Source organism: Opisthorchis viverrini (genome assembly GCF_000715545.1).
Source record: "Opisthorchis viverrini unplaced genomic scaffold opera_v5_191, whole genome shotgun sequence".
NCBI lineage: Eukaryota > Metazoa > Platyhelminthes > Trematoda > Opisthorchiida > Opisthorchiidae > Opisthorchis > Opisthorchis viverrini.
Genome location: NW_008751847.1, coordinates 763,112 through 780,214, shown reverse-complemented (window position 1 = coordinate 780,214; position 17,103 = coordinate 763,112). Strand labels below are relative to the sequence as shown.

Genomic DNA, 17,103 nt, shown 5'->3' with positions numbered 1-17,103 from the left:
ACTGAATGTGCTGCACCAGACCGCCTCATGTTTCAGTCGGTACGATATTCGAGATACCACGATACATATATATATATATATATATATATATGTATATATATATATATTTGCAGTGCACTACTCAGAAGTTGCTGAGCAGGTCGGGGAGTGTTCAGCAACCTTATAAGTAGTGCATGACAAGCTATTACTTTCTTAGCATACCATGTAAACTGGACGAATATTAAAAAGTCGAGAACAACCGAATAGATTCTGAGAAACTCGTCAGATGCTATACACTTTACTGTTAGAACTACGGCCCCTGGTCTATGCCAGTTGTGTATAAACCAATTTGCAAAACCCTTTTCACAAGATTAAAGCACCCTTCTTTATTTTCACGTTCGCATTACTCTCTTTTGGGCAGTCGTCCCTCTGTCCTGAGGCAGTTGTTCTGTTGAGTCCACATCAAAGGGGGGTAAGGGGCTTCGCTCGTATTAGAGCTCACTAGCACAGTATATTCTTAGCCGTGCCAGGATGCCTGGCAGACGAGGAGAGCATGTAACCACCACTCCACCAGCGTACACTGGAAGCATTTGAATCATCACGTCTGAAACGGTGAACATGTTTGAGTGATGTGAGTGGCTTGTCTGTTGTATGTTGTGCAAAAAAAAACTGGAACCAGCAGAACGACCGACTTACCCATTGTCCGAAGCCAGGCCTACGCCTGCTAGGAGCAAACACAGGACGAGACTGGTGAGCTTGTCCTTTACTGGAACTGTTTTGCACCACAGGAGGTAGCGATGTTGCACCATCCTCTGAGGCGCCAATTCACGGAGTACAGACCAATTTCCCCAAAGTTTTTGTTAGCACAGCTGTAAGAAGCTAGCCTCTTAGAATACGGGTGCCGTAATGTCTATTGTTTGCTTTATATATCAATCTGATGTTGTCCGTACGGTCAAACCGTTTCGACCACTTTCGCCATGCGTATTCGCCTACTTCCACTCACCAGAAAATCACGTTCGGACACGGCATGAAGGCACCCTCATCTCACCAGACAATAATCAGTGCGCTTTGGATCGCGGGTGTTTTTTACGACCTGCAGTTACCTGATACGCGAGATATTACTTTTCTACTTATTATGAACAGCGATCGTAACAAAACGCGGTGAACCTAAAGGTCCGAAATGATCTTGTTGTTTTTTGCTCCTGATATTTCCTGATATCTTGGTTGACACTAAAGTACGCGAGCTGTTCTCGCGACGTGATTCGTCAATTAAACCTTGGTAACTTTTTGCATCCTGAAATTTGCTTCATATGGGCGCTCAATATTTGCTCAATGAAATTGGATTTTCTAAAGCTATGACGTGTCCCTGATGGACTAAAATAGACAGGCAATTGAGTTCAGAGTACCAGTCCAAACTTTTGTGCCCCATTTAGGCATCCCGGGACGATGCTAGGAAAGTATTCCATCAGAATTTTTCCGCACGAGGTATGATTACTTGAGTGGTCAATGAAATGTGCTGAGCTGCGAAAATATGGACGTAGATTAGGGTGGTTTCGGTCCGAACACATACGCAACGAAATGCAACATTTTGGTGTAAAAAGTTTTATTCCACTCGCAAAGGTTGTGCGGCTAACGAGCCCCGTCCACGTGATTGTGTCCCACCTTGTTTTGAACATTCGCTATAAAGTTCACCTTAGCTGGCGTGAGGGTTTGTCCGTGTCTCACGAAACCGTGTCCTGCGGGTCCCCATGGAGTGATACAAGGTTGGTTATCAAAGCTTTGAAGCCTACAGAGGATGAGTGATTCTGCCAACGATTGCTTGAACGCTATTTGACCAAAAATCCACCGTTATGGAACCGGCCTCTTTGGCTCTCAGTATTCGCACAATGAAAACTGAATTTTCTAAAGCTACCTCGTGTCCCTGATGGACTAAAAGGGACAGGTAATTGAGTTGGAGTACGAGTCCAAACTTCTGAATCCCGCCTAGGCATCTCGGGGTCTCAGCAATGCTAGAAAAGTATTCCACCAGACTTTTTCCGCCAGAGGTATGATTACTTGAGTGGTCAATGAAATGTGCTGAGCTGCGAAAATATGGACGTAGATTAGGGTGGTTTCGGTCCGAACACATACGCAACGAAATGCAACATTTTGGTGTAAAAAGTTTTATTCCACTCGCAAAGGTTGTGCGGCTAACGAGCCCCGTCCACGTGATTGTGTCCCACCTTGTTTTGAACATTCGCTATAAAGTTCACCTTAGCTGGCGTGAGGGTTTGTCCGTGTCTCACGAAACCGTGTCCTGCGGGTCCCCATGGAGTGATACAAGGTTGGTTATCAAAGCTTTGAAGCCTACAGAGGATGAGTGATTCTGCCAACGATTGCTTGAACGCTATTTGACCAAAAATCCACCGTTATGGAACCGGCCTCTTTGGCTCTCAGTATTCGCACAATGAAAACTGAATTTTCTAAAGCTACCTCGTGTCCCTGATGGACTAAAAGGGACAGGTAATTGAGTTGGAGTACGAGTCCAAACTTCTGAATCCCGCCTAGGCATCTCGGGGTCTCAGCAATGCTAGAAAAGTATTCCACCAGACTTTTTCCGCCAGAGGTATGATTACTTGAGTGGTCAATGAAATTTGGTGAGCTGCGAAAATGTGAACGTAGATTAGAATGCAATTTTTGGGGTTTTTCGGGATAGGTATTTTGTTCATAGTCACAACACTCGTTTGAACGGTCGTGTTCCTGTTCTGGCGCAATTATTCCGGTGAGTCCACACCAAAGGGAAGCACAAGACTCGAGTTTCGCTCTTATTAGAGCTCATCAGCCATGCATATCCAATGGCCGTGCCGGGATTTGAACTCCGGATTAGAATGGTTTTACGTATGGACACATTGGGCGCAAAAACTTTCATTCCACTTGCAGAAAGATGTTGCAACTAAGAGCATTGTGCGGCCAATGGGCCCCAGCCTCGTTTGCGCTAGCCAAGCTCATTTGAAAAACCGCGAAAGGAAGTGTAACGACAGGGTGATTCTCTTTTCCAAACCTTCCCCTGTGATGAGTAATCAAATCATGACCTGCGACAAACGGGCTTGACTTGTCTGAGTGCCTTTTGAAGTACGCCCGACTTACCGAGGGAAGCTCAGCTTCTGAGCTAGCCGTCATTGGATGTCATGGTGTCGGCAGTTCGGGAAACGTCGTTGTACGATCGGCAGACGCGAAGCACAGAAATCAACACACTTCCGGTTTGTGGAAGCGAACGAGTGAAGAAAGTCCGAATCCAAGCAATCGGTACTAAAGAGAGCTTTGAATCGCCCTCTGCGTTGGGAAAATAAGCCAACGGAATACATTGTTCTATCCTAATCCCTAGGTGGCATAGCGACGAGCTGCCTCTGGTTATAACCTTATTGCGCTAGCCGGAGGATATGAGAGAACAAAACAGGTTGTATTAATAACTCAAAAAACACAGGAAGATTCTCAGTAGACTAAAATCTCCAAAACCCAACAAATATAGGAACGGCTTCCTCAGGAACTAGTGTTGCCCTATAAAACCAAGAATAATAAGTGTGTCATATTGCTGCAACAATGCGATCCACTTCTTAAATTTTACGGTAAATCAAAGCCTACTGATCTTTCTGCGAAATTCAATCACTGACGGACTAATAGAACCACAACAGACAGCTAAAGTATCTTCAGAAGCCGCAGTATATTTTTCCCACTTCATTCTTACTAAAGTGACCACGTTTATTTGTTAGAATTGAGAATTTTCATATCTGCTGATGTAAGAGGACTTCGAAACTGGTCGCTGATTGTTCAGTTCCCTTGCGCGATTCATAAATTATGCTGAATTGTAGCCGAAATCGGAATACTTTCTAGCTCAGTCCTTTTTCCAATTACAACCATATAGCAGCGTCACAAACTTTTGCAAAATAGTTTGGTGCCAACGAGAGATTCAAATGAATCATCGACCTAACGCGCTGCACAAAGACCAACTCGTGTTCCAGCTGGCGAGATTTTAGTTTCAAATGAATATCCCGTTGAAACCAAATTAGTTTACAAATGAGTGTATTTCACTACTTGTTTGCCTTATGATGTTGCGTTAGGAAAGAAAATTGACCGGAATCCAGATATAAAGTCCACTTGATTAGCTCAAAGAAAGACTGTCGAACAATATCCAGCAAACTGGAACCCAGCTGAATCTCTCTTTTGGGATGTTTCCAGGCAATTGAATGTGCTGCACCAGGCCGCCTCATGTTTCAGTCGCTACGATATTCGAGATATCACGAGACATGCATATATTTGTAATGTACTACTCATAAGGTTGCTGAAAATCCGTCGACAGCCCACCACCAGGTGAGTCTCTCGAAAAACCAAACTAGTTTGCAAATGAGTGTATATTCACTAATTTCGTGCAATTTGGTTTCAAGTAGAACATATGGTTGATAGAAACCTGGCTGGATTGTGACTCGACATTCTTTATATGAAGCCTTGGAAACCAGCAAACAACGACTTAGTCAGAAGATAGACAGAATAGTTCATGCTATTCTGAATAAGTTCTGGCACCGTATGCAAAAATCTGTTTTACCGATCTTATTCGCACGCTCTTCCTGTAAACATATAAGCTCTAGTTACCAATTTTATCCTGTACCAGTGTTGTGCTTTTTTGGCTTCGTGATAAAATTCTATCTCTTGGACAATAAATACTGAGACATATATTGCGTCAACGGTCAACAGGAAGTTCACATAGGGTCATGTAAGGTAGTAATGTTAGACGGTAATAAAAAAAACTACTGTCTTTAAATAAACGTTGCAACAGTAAGCCCACTAGCAATGTTGTAGAATGTGGGTAGTTCGGGTGAGCTGTTTGGTTGTTGGTCTGTTCGCCGAGCTTGGCAGCTGGATTGCAAACGTTTCATCACCAATCGAGGTGACATCGTTAGTGCACTCAACACTGCACTGACGATGTCAACTCGATTGGTGATGAAACGTTTGCAATCCAGCTGCCAAGCTCGGCGAACAGACCAACAACCAAAGTGAGCCCACTCCTCCAACTGCGCGTAAATTTTAATCCAGTGATAACATACCGCTTATGCGCTACATAATGTTGGTCTTACAGCCCCCCTCTCGATTCTCATGTTATCTCTATGAGAATACAACTAACACACTAAGGGGATCGCCAAAATTTGACATGCTCCGCTGTATGCTAAACATCCCGGATACCTACTTGACGTGACTGTTGATATGACCCGGGAGATAGTGTGTAAACGCATTGTTTCAGGGAAATGCAGTCTTGTTAAGAGTTCTGGGTTGAAGATGACAGCTGCACCTCATCGGCTGCTTTCACAAAACTTCTATTATGTGTAATCTCGAACTACCAATCTGTTCACATTCAGCAACGAAGGAGGTCTCTAGATACGCAAGTCATGTAATACTAACCAGAGGTATACTCAACTATTGTGATCTTTCCTGATGTGTTCTGGGGAGGAAACCCCCACCACCTCATGAACTCTACTACGTGCAAACTACTCGATAATTTTCAGTAGGGATGTTTCAAAAAATCACGGCAAATTTACGTACCCGGAACACGTCATATCTAAACATGTCATATCTAAACGTGTCAATCTAAATTTAGCGACTTTATCGAACTTCTGACTGGATCATCCGAGTTGACTCTTTTTGTTAACATTTATGCATCAGAAAATTCCATTCAAGGCGATCCGCAAAAGCAACACCCGTTATCCACCGGGACCAGACTGGAACCTACGGTTTCTCACCATAGTGTGACGGTCCGTGCATTTCAGGAGGCCTTTTAGCCATATTGTGTGATATATGTGATAGGACATATCCATCAGGGTGTGAAGGTATGACTAACACTGTTTCTCTCTCCTTCAATTTGGGGACTGAAACATGCATGAGGACTAATTCATCAAAAGTTAGGCTGTGGTGGTCATGCTACTGCCTTGTTGTGAAGGCAGCCAACCACCAGAGATGGGGACCACTGACATTCTATCATCAAGATTTTGGCACCACAACATTACCCCCAGTCTACATACCGCTATGAATCTTCGACAAAACCTCACGCTCCATCGATGACCGCGCGGAACCATCATCCAGGTCATCTAACTCAACAGGTATGGCAGACCCGGAAAAAAACAATGGTGACAGCAAAGTGCTCTATTATTCCCCCATAAGTATACGTTCTTCCCTCCGCCCCATCCCAACGAATCTAAACATTTTGCGGACCGATGCATGAGGAATGAAAGCCAGTCTGAGTCGCTTCATCGCGGTATCAATGCGTCCTTCTGCGGCCACAAATGCATTACTTCCACAATTGGTCCTTCAACCATGATCTTAAGCCGGACGGATAGCTATAGCCGATTCGTTGGATTCGACTAACACTGATATGATTTTTTTTAAATCTGAAGCTCAGACCCACGATCCGGAAATGGCTTGCTACACCCTCCTCTGGTTGCACACTTCATGGATCAAGTAGTCGGTAGTCGAACCGTTTTGAGCCAGTGAACAGAAACGCGTCTTCCTGACCTGATACTCACGGCATCTGTCTCTATTCGAATCGCTTGACAGCGCCTGTGGAAGCGTCCTTCAAACGTTTTGGTGGACATTGTCTGTCCATTGTGTTTGATTGCGCCTCAAGATGTAGCCATCCTAGTATCCCCAAAGGCGGCTGTCTATCTTTCTGGCTACATGTGGCCGTGAGTGTCGACGGATGCGCCCTTAGTCTCGGAAACCGATGATCATTGGTGTGTTCTGCTCAATCTGGGAACTGAAATGACCTCAAGTTTACGCTGGAGCAAATAGACTCTACGGGAGTCCACTTGATATCAGTGCAGTGATGCTGTGTATTCTAGGGATCCGAAAACCTTGAGCACTTATGGAGCAAGAGGAGATGGGGTGTGTGTACAGCTCAAACAACTTTGGGTTCATTGTAGCCCGTAGTGAACCGAATTTCCCGGAGTCACATCTGGAGGAAAATCCACACAGATGAACCCGACACGACAAGGTGCGACAGACAGCGCTTGTAAAGAAACCGGTTTCAGTTGGGTCACAACTTCTTCTGCGCCTGTGAGCTGAACAAATTAGCCGTCAATTGTCCGATGCGTTCATACAGGTACTGAAAGTTAGTTGCCGCACGGTCGACCACATGCAGACGATCGGTAATTCAGTAAGACAGAGGTTATCTCACCAATAGGCTCACTGTTGCTCCGTTTTGTGAAACTTCTAGCATCTGCAGTTTACGATCCTCAAATCAGATGGATTGAGAACTGATGGGATAAATTAGCATAGCAGGTGTACACATGTAGGGCGGAAATTCGTCGAGGAATTCCAATGGTGTCATCAGAAGACAATTGCAAACTTGTTAGTATTCCGGGCCAACTGTCCAATTTCCCCATTTTCATGTCAGTTTTCTGGAGGTTGGTTCCTTTTAATTCTGGATCTCATGATGATACCTGCTGACCGAAAACTGTCCAGTTCCATTCAGAAGATACGGGAGAACACGTAAGTGACCTCAGAGTTTTGACATTATATATATATATGAGCCAACCTGCAGCTGAAACACTGGGGACTTCTTCACATTATGGCAATCACCCAATCGATTCGACGTACTTTCGTGGAGGCACATTCTAGGCTGAATGTGTAACCCTCTGTATGACGTTAGGATTGGTGAGTACGACGTGATAGGTGGAAAGACATTCACTGCATACAAATCCTATATTAACCGATGTTCCAACCATGGAAGGTAGCCGGATGTTCTAACCTCTAATTCACGATTTCTGTGGATTAGTTACTGTCATCCACAGCTTGATTGAAACACCCGTCTCAGCCATCCGTACTGTTCAACGCTTTGGAATGAATCAGTGGCCCCCACCAGTCATTCTGCATTACTGAAGCTGTTATGAGTTTCAGACTGGTCCTCCTCTGCCTGTTTGGTAATCAGTCTCAAATAGCTCCTAATAGATATTGACCTACGCTTGTTTTGAAGTCCACACACAAGGTTACTCAATCTTACACTCAGTGTGATTACCTCTATATGGAAATGCAAGGTCTACCAGTCATTACGACCTATGAAAGCTCCATCAGACTTTTGTTTCAGTTACTTATTGTTTCAGGTGTTGATATTTGCTGGATTTTCCAGGATACATACTCACAAGGCTCTTGTTTGAACAATGGCCCCCTGTTCTGGCGCAATCATTCTGGTGAGTTCACTCGAGTTTCGCTCTAATTAGAGTTCATCAGCGGTGCATATCCAATGGCGGTGCCGAGGTTTGAACTTCGCACATCTAACTGTTGTCTCAATTACTTGTTGGACTGCCATGAACACTGGCCCACGCGACTGCTCAAGGCGGCCTAAGTCGGTTGGGAGGTTGAAATTTTTAAGCAAATTCTTGGCTTTCAATCAAACCCCTCTGAAACAAATCTTGGCTACTTTGCAAAACATAGTAGGCTCAGTATGCTTGCCACACCAGCTTTGGGGCAATGTGCAAGAATATCACCAGATGAGTAGCTGTATCGACCATTTGTGTGCACTGTAAAAATATCCACGTCAGTGATGAAGTGGAACGGTAGTCAAGGGATGATCGTCTTATGTTGCCTATAAACTGCTGTCTGAACGCAGGTCAGTATCGTGCAGTCACAGAACTGCGCCATGCGGATTACTTGGTAATTAATCAACTGATACAAGAGACGCACGCCCATACCGAGATGAGAGCTACCATTTGCACGAAGAAACACCTTACTTTAGTATGCACAGTAAATTCCAGCTGACGGGACAAACACATAGACAAGCTTGTGGTGTGTTGAGTGGTCAATTTAGCCCAACACCAGTTGAAACCTGAAGACTGAAATTCAGGTTTCAAATATATCTCAGGCAGTACGATGATATCTTTATGAGCACCGGTGTTGTGTTCGTCTGATACTCTTGACTTTATCCAACCAAATCAACATGTAGCAGTTGATTAGGAGTTTAAGGTTTAAGCGTATTCGTAAGTAGATACCTTAATGGCTCACCACGCCGTTGAGCAAGTCCACAGGAGCAGGCAATATTTGTTAGCTTTACGCCGATTGCGTAAGGCTACTACTCCACTCAATTTAGTAGGAAAAAACGAAGTCTGGACAAGCCGAAGGTCTAACGGTGGTAAAGAGCGTGGCGTTCAAAATCGGGGCACGGCTGGTCACCAAGGGCCTGCAGTTAGTGAGGGCAGATGGAGTGTGGTCAACTGTTGGGACGCGTCCAGGCATGAAAAAATACATGTGCAGAGAACGACGCGTCCCCATGGTCATCGGTCCCACACGCTCCGGATAGCAGGTGCGTTGGCGGAGCTTACCAAACACGGCTTGGTAGCACGCGACCAGCGGAGTGGGTGCGAAGTTGTTCACGTCAGGGGCGTCGCCACTGACTGGAGAGAACGAACAATTGAACAGCCATATTTGGCCATTTAGTCATCCTTTATATTTACGCAGAAGCCTTGTATTTTTGTCCTGTCAATACAGTCGTGTCCAGAGTTCTCTGTCTTCTCATTAATGCGTCGTCTGGCAGGCTTATTTCGTGCGTAAACAATAGACTCACCATACAACATCAAACCATTCTTGCAGTTCGAGAATGGCCTTTTGACAACACGTGGAATTGAATTCGGCCCTAGGAAAAGTCTTTGATGCTTCATGAGTGCTCGTACTACACAGTACGAGCATAACTCATTTATTCGAACCCATGTAGATCGTTCGTCACCATAATATCTGAACACTTAGGCGGTGGACAGATTTAGAATTACGTTATTAGGGCATAATCAGACACAACAGTGGGCGAGATTCCTTCACAGATGTTACCAAGCAAACAGAATCGACTACCAACATCTAGCTAATCAAGTTGAGACACCTCCGGAGTGTGGACGGAAGCGCGGAGGGGAGAGGGGAAGTCAAATCGGTTATAATACTTGCGTCCTGGAATCTTGTTCCTGACAAACAACACATACCAATGAGGAAATCCAGTGACGAGCAAGAGCCGCTTATCCTGTTTGCTTCAGCGTGTGAACATTAGACAGCTAGGTAGACCGGCTAACGCGGATCGAAAATTTATTTCGAGTTGTTTAGGGTTGATACCGAATACGGACGTGCAAAGTTACCACCAAGGGTAATGCAGAACACACGGAGCTTTCAGTCTTAGCGCAATAGAGAAGTATGTGAAACTGCAAGAAAAGTCGCGCCAGCTGTAGCCTTCCGCTAATGATTTTATGGATTATCAAGCTTCCAGTGACCTTGGTTCGACATGTATAAATCACTCAGAAGTTTAGGGAAACTCACTTAAGCAGGATTATGGCTAGTCATGGAGATGAGAAGTACAAAGAATAGGGTTCGACAGAATTTCCTTCACTACACCACCGGTATTCTGTTTCGTAGTAAGATGAAAATGCAGATCAACTGTAGCATGTATATTAGTCAGCCTGCATGGGGCATAACAATGAGTAACATGCAACTGACAAACGTAGGGAGTCTGACGCGAAATGTGTACAAGAGTTGACAGAAAAGATGAGAGATAGAACAGGACTGATATGATTAATTTACATGACACGGAGCACATCCTACCGTGTGATGAACATAAATGAGTAATGAGGAACAATCAGGAGAATTCAAAAATCCGAGTCACTGTCGAATTGTGTGTTCTTCTTTGTGCGTCTACAAGGAGAAGATATATTACCGAATGTTAAACACGTCGATCTCAAGGCATAGAGGCCTTCATATAAAGGCAAAGAGAACAAAGGTAGATCCAGCAGAACAGACCGTTTCTTGTTGTCACACCACTAGACTGGTAGCAACTGATAGTCAAAGGCGAGATGTCCGAAGTGGTTAGAGCGCGAATTCACTAACCGGAAGGTCCGTGGTTCGAATCCGACCTCCGCCACTCGACTTCCCCTGTCTAGGCTTGGGCAACCTGGCAGTATCCCAGCCCTCGTGCTCCCTTCGGGTGGCATGGCAGCTAGGCACCGGAAGGATGCTACAGCTGAACGCATGTATATCGCTACAACTTCTAGGAGGTCGAATGTACTTGCTTGAAGATCCACAAAAAATTTAAAGTGATTTCTCTGAAGTTTCAACTTGCAACCGCTGTTTTAGAAGTGTACTTAAGAGGTTACAGCATGAACAACTCTCACATCGTGGGTGACCCAACTCGTGCATGATGGCTAACTTGTTTCGATGTGCCAAGAAAAGAGACAAGGTCGGTAGGATCCGTACTGGTCTGCCATGATTAGATCAAAAAAGACTCCTATGCAGCGGCTTTATCGGGCTTTACAGAAACACTGAGGAAAGAGTATCAGTTGGTTCGATCAGCTGGTTTTCTACAACTTTTAAGTGTCTTTCCCACAGTACCGTTGACAGAAAGTGAAAGTAGTTGAAAGGAGCCTCGTTCTCGACTAGCATACAGGTTGCTTCAAACCTTGAACTAACTTTGTTTCGAAATCATGTATGAACAAGTCGCATCATTTCCGCCTCCATATGGAGAGTAATCTAGGATCCACGTTTATTTCGTTTGCGATAAACGCAACTTTGTTGCCAAAGTGTGAGAAGAACGGCAGAATTGGTCGAAAATTGCCGACAGTCAACTAAAGACCGATCCCATTTTTCTGTCACCAGGTAGACGCAGTTCCCGAAATCCCATCTATCTTCCGCCTTATCATGATAGCAATTATTAAATGTATTATAAACGTAACCTATTCGTACATTTGTTCGACTAAGTCTCACTGTGGAGCAAGCAAAAGCTGCTGCTATGCGCTCGAGCAGGGGCGCGAATGCATCCGCAAAAAAGTAAATGATACGAACATCATGCTCCAAACTAGCCTGAGGATCAGACCAGGAACATTCAGAGATCTGCCTCTAATACTGCCGGAAAAAATTTTAATTGCTGCAACACGACACGACATGAACTCATCAGAACAAGGATCAACCAGGTGAACGTACTTCTTGTCAAACGAGTCAGGAACAAAATCATCATCGTCGCTCTTGTGGACCCGTTTGCCACCTTTCATCGGCCGTTTGCGACTAACCTCCTCATCACTGCTAGCGCCTCCATCAAGATCGGGGTTGTCGCTTTCCTCACTGCTTTCTAGGTCGAAGACGTAACGGGCCTTCTCAGTCGCAGCCCGACGTGCATTCATGCGCGGTTCCCGAGGGGCAGGGGCTGGAAGATGCAGGTCACAAAAAGATTAGAGAGGATCACCGATTCTCCGAGTTTACGGTGACTTTGATGATCCTCAGGGCATGTGAAGCAGCCGAGAACAAAACAAGCTCTTAATGATATGGGATATCAGCATTTATCAAATAGGCCATGGATAGAAGGATCAAGTAACTGGAGCAAAGAACCAGATCCAACGAGTTTGTAGCGTGGCTCAAGTCATGCAAAGTAAACTCATCGACGGAGTTGGAGGCGTAACTGAATGCATCCACTCAGTATGTGATCACTAAACGCACCCAATTTGATCGTACTCCGTTGTCTGGGGTGTGTGAAAAATCATCATGATGGCAGCTCGATGTTCAATATTCAGTCCCGTTTGTAAAAAAAGAACCAACTATCGCAAGCGTCACATTCCGCCTCAGCCAAGAATGGATGGGTTTAAAAGCACTCTTAGCGAACAACATTGCTCTTTCGGTAAGCACTACAAGTGAACACGACAAGATGGTCTACCAAAGAGCCTTGTCTGTCCAAGGCTGTTTGGAATTGCACGGCTGTTGGATCTAGGAAACGCCTGACTGGTGACGTCATCGTTAAATGTCGGTCAGCCGAGTTGTAACACCTACAGTGATACACCGATGTAAATTTGATTACCTGCCTCGTTCAACCAGCCGACCAGGATAGCTTCCTTAAGCTTTTCATTCAATTTTGTCGCATATAGCGTTGCAGTAACATGTTACAATAACACCCCACTAAGCTCGTTACGCAAACAAACTAAGGTGGCCACAGAATTTCGTGAAAGTCAATGATTAATGGACGGTGTTAGGGTCGTTACGGAAAAGTGAAACCAAAGAGGATACGTTGTCTGGCTGTCGATTACAAACAACACTGTTACTTATCTATCGTGCTTATCCACGTCATTGGAAAGTTGATATGGCCCAATCACTTTCCAGTCCATTGCGATCAAGTGAGGGGGTCGGTGATCGCTCAGAAATGAAGCACGTTTCATCGCTACATGATACGGTAAACCAAGTTATATTGTTCCCATTTCGTCAGTGCAATAGTGCAGCTTCGTGTTTGTCTTAAAAACGACCAACTGAATGGCGGTGGAAATGGCGTAGGGTCTATTATTTGTGTTACAAAGTAGGTGATCCGGCCGGGTTTCCGTTAGGGAAGTTGGCTGGTGGTAGTGTGAAAATTCTGTTCACACTGTCCCATTTTTTGGATTTTAAATGCCTCTCTACTGACGCTAAGGGATTATCCAGCTATGAAGACGTAGCACGAGTCTGTTCCACCTGACTCCTAGAATACCACTAAAAATACGCCAATCAGGTGGTCTGCGTCCGCATACGTGTAGATTCACCTTGCATACGTGTACAACAAGAAACAAGGTGAATCTAGGCGCCGCACATCCCTCTTACGGCTCCCATAGACAGAAAAATCCTGATGTGTTCAGTGATGCTCGCATTGCTCTGAGTGACCACAAGGTCTTATGGTCAGCTCACTTTGGGGGCCTGTGCAAATAATCCGGATGAATGAGCACAGTTGACCATGAAGGCATATAACGGCGCGACATGAATGGTGCTGTCAACGGACGCATCCAACCGTGTTGGCAACTTTGAAGACCTCAACAGCTAATAAAAAGACTGCCATGAGAACAACGGGACCGAAATGTCTTGCTAAAAATCCAAGCCACGACATTGCGACAGGAAGGCTTATGTCGTCATCCTTCTACTATCTATGAAACACGTAGTTTGCTTACCGGGTACATCGTCGTCACTTCCTGCAGAAGGAGCGTCATCGTCATCCGACATATCCAAATTTTTCTTCGATGCCTGTTTCTTTGTGGCCGGTTTCGAGAAACCAAGTTTGGTTTGCTTCCCGCCACCACTGAAACACGTAGCTTACCGGGTACATCGTCGTCACTTCCTGCAGAAGGAGCGTCATCGTCATCCGACATATCCAAATTTTTCTTCGATGCCTGCCTCTTTGTGGCCGGTTTCGAGAAACCAAGTTTGGTTTGCTTCCCGCCACCACTATCGGCAGGCATGGTGGCACGAACTTTAACCGCGCCACGACCACGGCCACGGCCAGCAGTGGCGCCACCGCGACCTGTAGGCTTCGAACCTCTACAATGGCGAAAACAGGAAACAAGCCAAATGTATGCCAGACACAGTTTGAGCTAGTAGCAAAACAAATCCGAATTGATGGATGAGGAGGCCAAAAAATCCTGGACCTTGTTTTTTGGACAAGGAACACCCACATGAAATTTATAAATGCTACCATGGCATTGGTGATAAAAGGCCATCGAAGCCTGTTATTACCGACCATCCAGAAATAGCCAATGGGCTGAATGTATCGTTTATAAGCAACGGAAGTGTAGTGAAGTCGGGACTAGAGTAACGTTACCTTACGTACTACGCAGTCATTAATAAGTGCCTCGAGAAGTCAAGTCAAACTCCATCGGTTAGAAATGGTGAGCTAAGCTGGATAAATAAGAACGACTGATAACTCCGACAGGTTGACAAGCGCATTTCCGATGCATTCGATTCTTAGAAACAAACAGCAATAGATTTTGTCGACGTGGATTTCACCTAACTTAGTAATAATAATAATAATAATACGCCAGTTGTGTCGAAGAATAGGAATACTAAATGAACTTACTCTAAAAACTGTTAGTTTTTTTGCAGCCAAACAGTTAGTGGTCACGTGAACAGGAGATAGCAAATTTATTGGTCTACCCACGACCGCGCTTCCATTAGAGCAACCACAACTTTCGATAGATGAACGACTAGACCAGAAATGTCGCTGGCATCCTCACTCCTTGTGCATACTCAGGCCCTGGTGGAGCAGCTATGGAGTTGTACTCTAATCGATTGTTAGATAAACGAGCTCCCGAAGAACTCAACCGTACGAGTGAATTGCGACTACTGACATATCCCCCCCGGGTGGTATCAAGGGTTCCGAGAGGTGCGAAAAAGTTGACATCGTGTGAAAGAAAATGTGACGCGATGAGGAAATCCGGGTCACGACTTATTTTGAATGGGTCAATACATGTGAAAAGTTCATGAGGAGTCACCCAGCATCTTGCAATGAATCATCATTGTCATTGTCAGCTGTAATAACCGCGTACAGTGGTTGCATTTGCCACAGTTTCATTCACCGATGGTTCGGGGAGGTGGGGTAGGTAGCTGTAAATTGTAAGCAGCTGATAAATTAGTGCGTAAATACAGCCATGTAGGTGGAGCGTAAAGTGGGGGGATCGAGAAGGGAGCTATGCATTGAAGGCAATGGCTTGGATGCATGTGCGCCATTGAGGGCGCGATTGAACCATGTCTGACAATGTCTCCAACCATTGATGTGGCCCGTCTCGGGGTCCCCATCCAGGAAGACGGCAATGACCAGTGCAGCTGAGTTTGCTGGTAATGGCTTTTATAATTCGCTGCCAATGTCGAAGAATAGGAATACTAAATGAACTTACTCTAAAAACTGTTAGTTTTTTTGCAGCCAAACAGTTAGTGGTCACGTGAACAGGAGATAGCAAATTTATTGGTCTACCCACGACCGCGCTTCCATTAGAGCAACCACAACTTTCGATAGATGAACGACTAGACCAGAAATGTCGCTGGCATCCTCACTCCTTGTGCATACTCAGGCCCTGGTGGAGCAGCTATGGAGTTGTACTCTAATCGATTGTTAGATAAACGAGCTCCCGAAGAACTCAACCGTACGAGTGAATTGCGACTACTGACATATCCCCCCCGGGTGGTATCAAGGGTTCCGAGAGGTGCGAAAAAGTTGACATCGTGTGAAAGAAAATGTGACGCGATGAGGAAATCCGGGTCACGACTTATTTTGAATGGGTCAATACATGTGAAAAGTTCATGAGGAGTCACCCAGCATCTTGCAATGAATCATCATTGTCATTGTCAGCTGTAATAACCGCGTACAGTGGTTGCATTTGCCACAGTTTCATTCACCGATGGTTCGGGGAGGTGGGGTAGGTAGCTGTAAATTGTAAGCAGCTGATAAATTAGTGCGTAAATACAGCCATGTAGGTGGAGCGTAAAGTGGGGGGATCGAGAAGGGAGCTATGCATTGAAGGCAATGGCTTGGATGCATGTGCGCCATTGAGGGCGCGATTGAACCATGTCTGACAATGTCTCCAACCATTGATGTGGCCCGTCTCGGGGTCCCCATCCAGGAAGACGGCAATGACCAGTGCAGCTGAGTTTGCTGGTAATGGCTTTTATAATTCGCTGCCAAGTCATTGCAATGAATGCTAATCATCACAACACTATGAACAGGATATACAGCCAGTGATAGCTACTAAGTTATCGGCTTTAACTTACCTCCCCGTGTACTGTAAAACTGAACCTCCTGTCTAAGTCAAACCACAAAAAAATACAAACAAATTCTAACCATCGAAGACCTAAGAAATACGAATACGCACCATTAATTTGGAACAAAAAAACGTCAACACATATTGCTTCAAGAAAATCTCAACTAACTCAGATCCCTGGGAGGATGAGACAGGCTGCGATGGGAGAGGAGCCACAGGGAGTTCGATTTTTCTGTCCCCCTGACCGTGGTCGATTTCGTGGAAATTGTCCTCACCATCGTCACTAGTTCCACTTTCATCCTCATCATCAATCCTATAATTGATTTTCGCAGCGTTGACGCGGTGAGTACGTTGCCGAACAGGAGAATCTGTTGAGGACAAGACAGATCTAGAGTGTCAATGAGCAAAAAAGGTGAAAGTGGGTTCTTTTTCGGAAATCACAATATCAAATTTCACCCTTGGCTGACGCAGAATGTGACGCTTGCGATAATGTTTTTTTACAGAGGAAACTGAATATTGAACATCGAGCTGCCGTCAAGCATGTCTTCATGAAGAAATTTTCATACACCCCAGCCAAATTCCCTAACGGAAACCCGGCCGGATCACC

General features: G+C 45.1%; 2 protein-coding genes across 2 annotated transcripts in view; one reads left to right on the top strand and one right to left on the bottom strand.

Moving 5' to 3' along the window:
- Nucleotides 1–5,010, top strand: part of T265_07888 (hypothetical protein) — a gene marked incomplete at both ends in the record, with an annotated part of 8,259 nt that extends 3,249 nt beyond the window's left edge. The window contains 2 exons of the mRNA XM_009173538.1: nucleotides 4,129–4,326; nucleotides 4,824–5,010. Coding sequence (XP_009171802.1) covers nucleotides 4,129–4,326; nucleotides 4,824–5,010 — 385 coding nt within the window. The remainder of the gene's footprint in view (nucleotides 1–4,128; nucleotides 4,327–4,823) is intronic.
- T265_07887 (hypothetical protein) overlaps nucleotides 1–17,103 on the bottom strand; it is a gene marked incomplete at both ends in the record, with an annotated part of 195,892 nt that overhangs the window by 150,276 nt on the left and 28,513 nt on the right. The window contains 3 exons of the mRNA XM_009173537.1: nucleotides 11,944–12,163; nucleotides 14,063–14,283; nucleotides 16,666–16,864. Of these exons, the coding sequence (XP_009171801.1) occupies nucleotides 11,944–12,163; nucleotides 14,063–14,283; nucleotides 16,666–16,864 (640 nt within the window). The remainder of the gene's footprint in view (nucleotides 1–11,943; nucleotides 12,164–14,062; nucleotides 14,284–16,665; nucleotides 16,865–17,103) is intronic.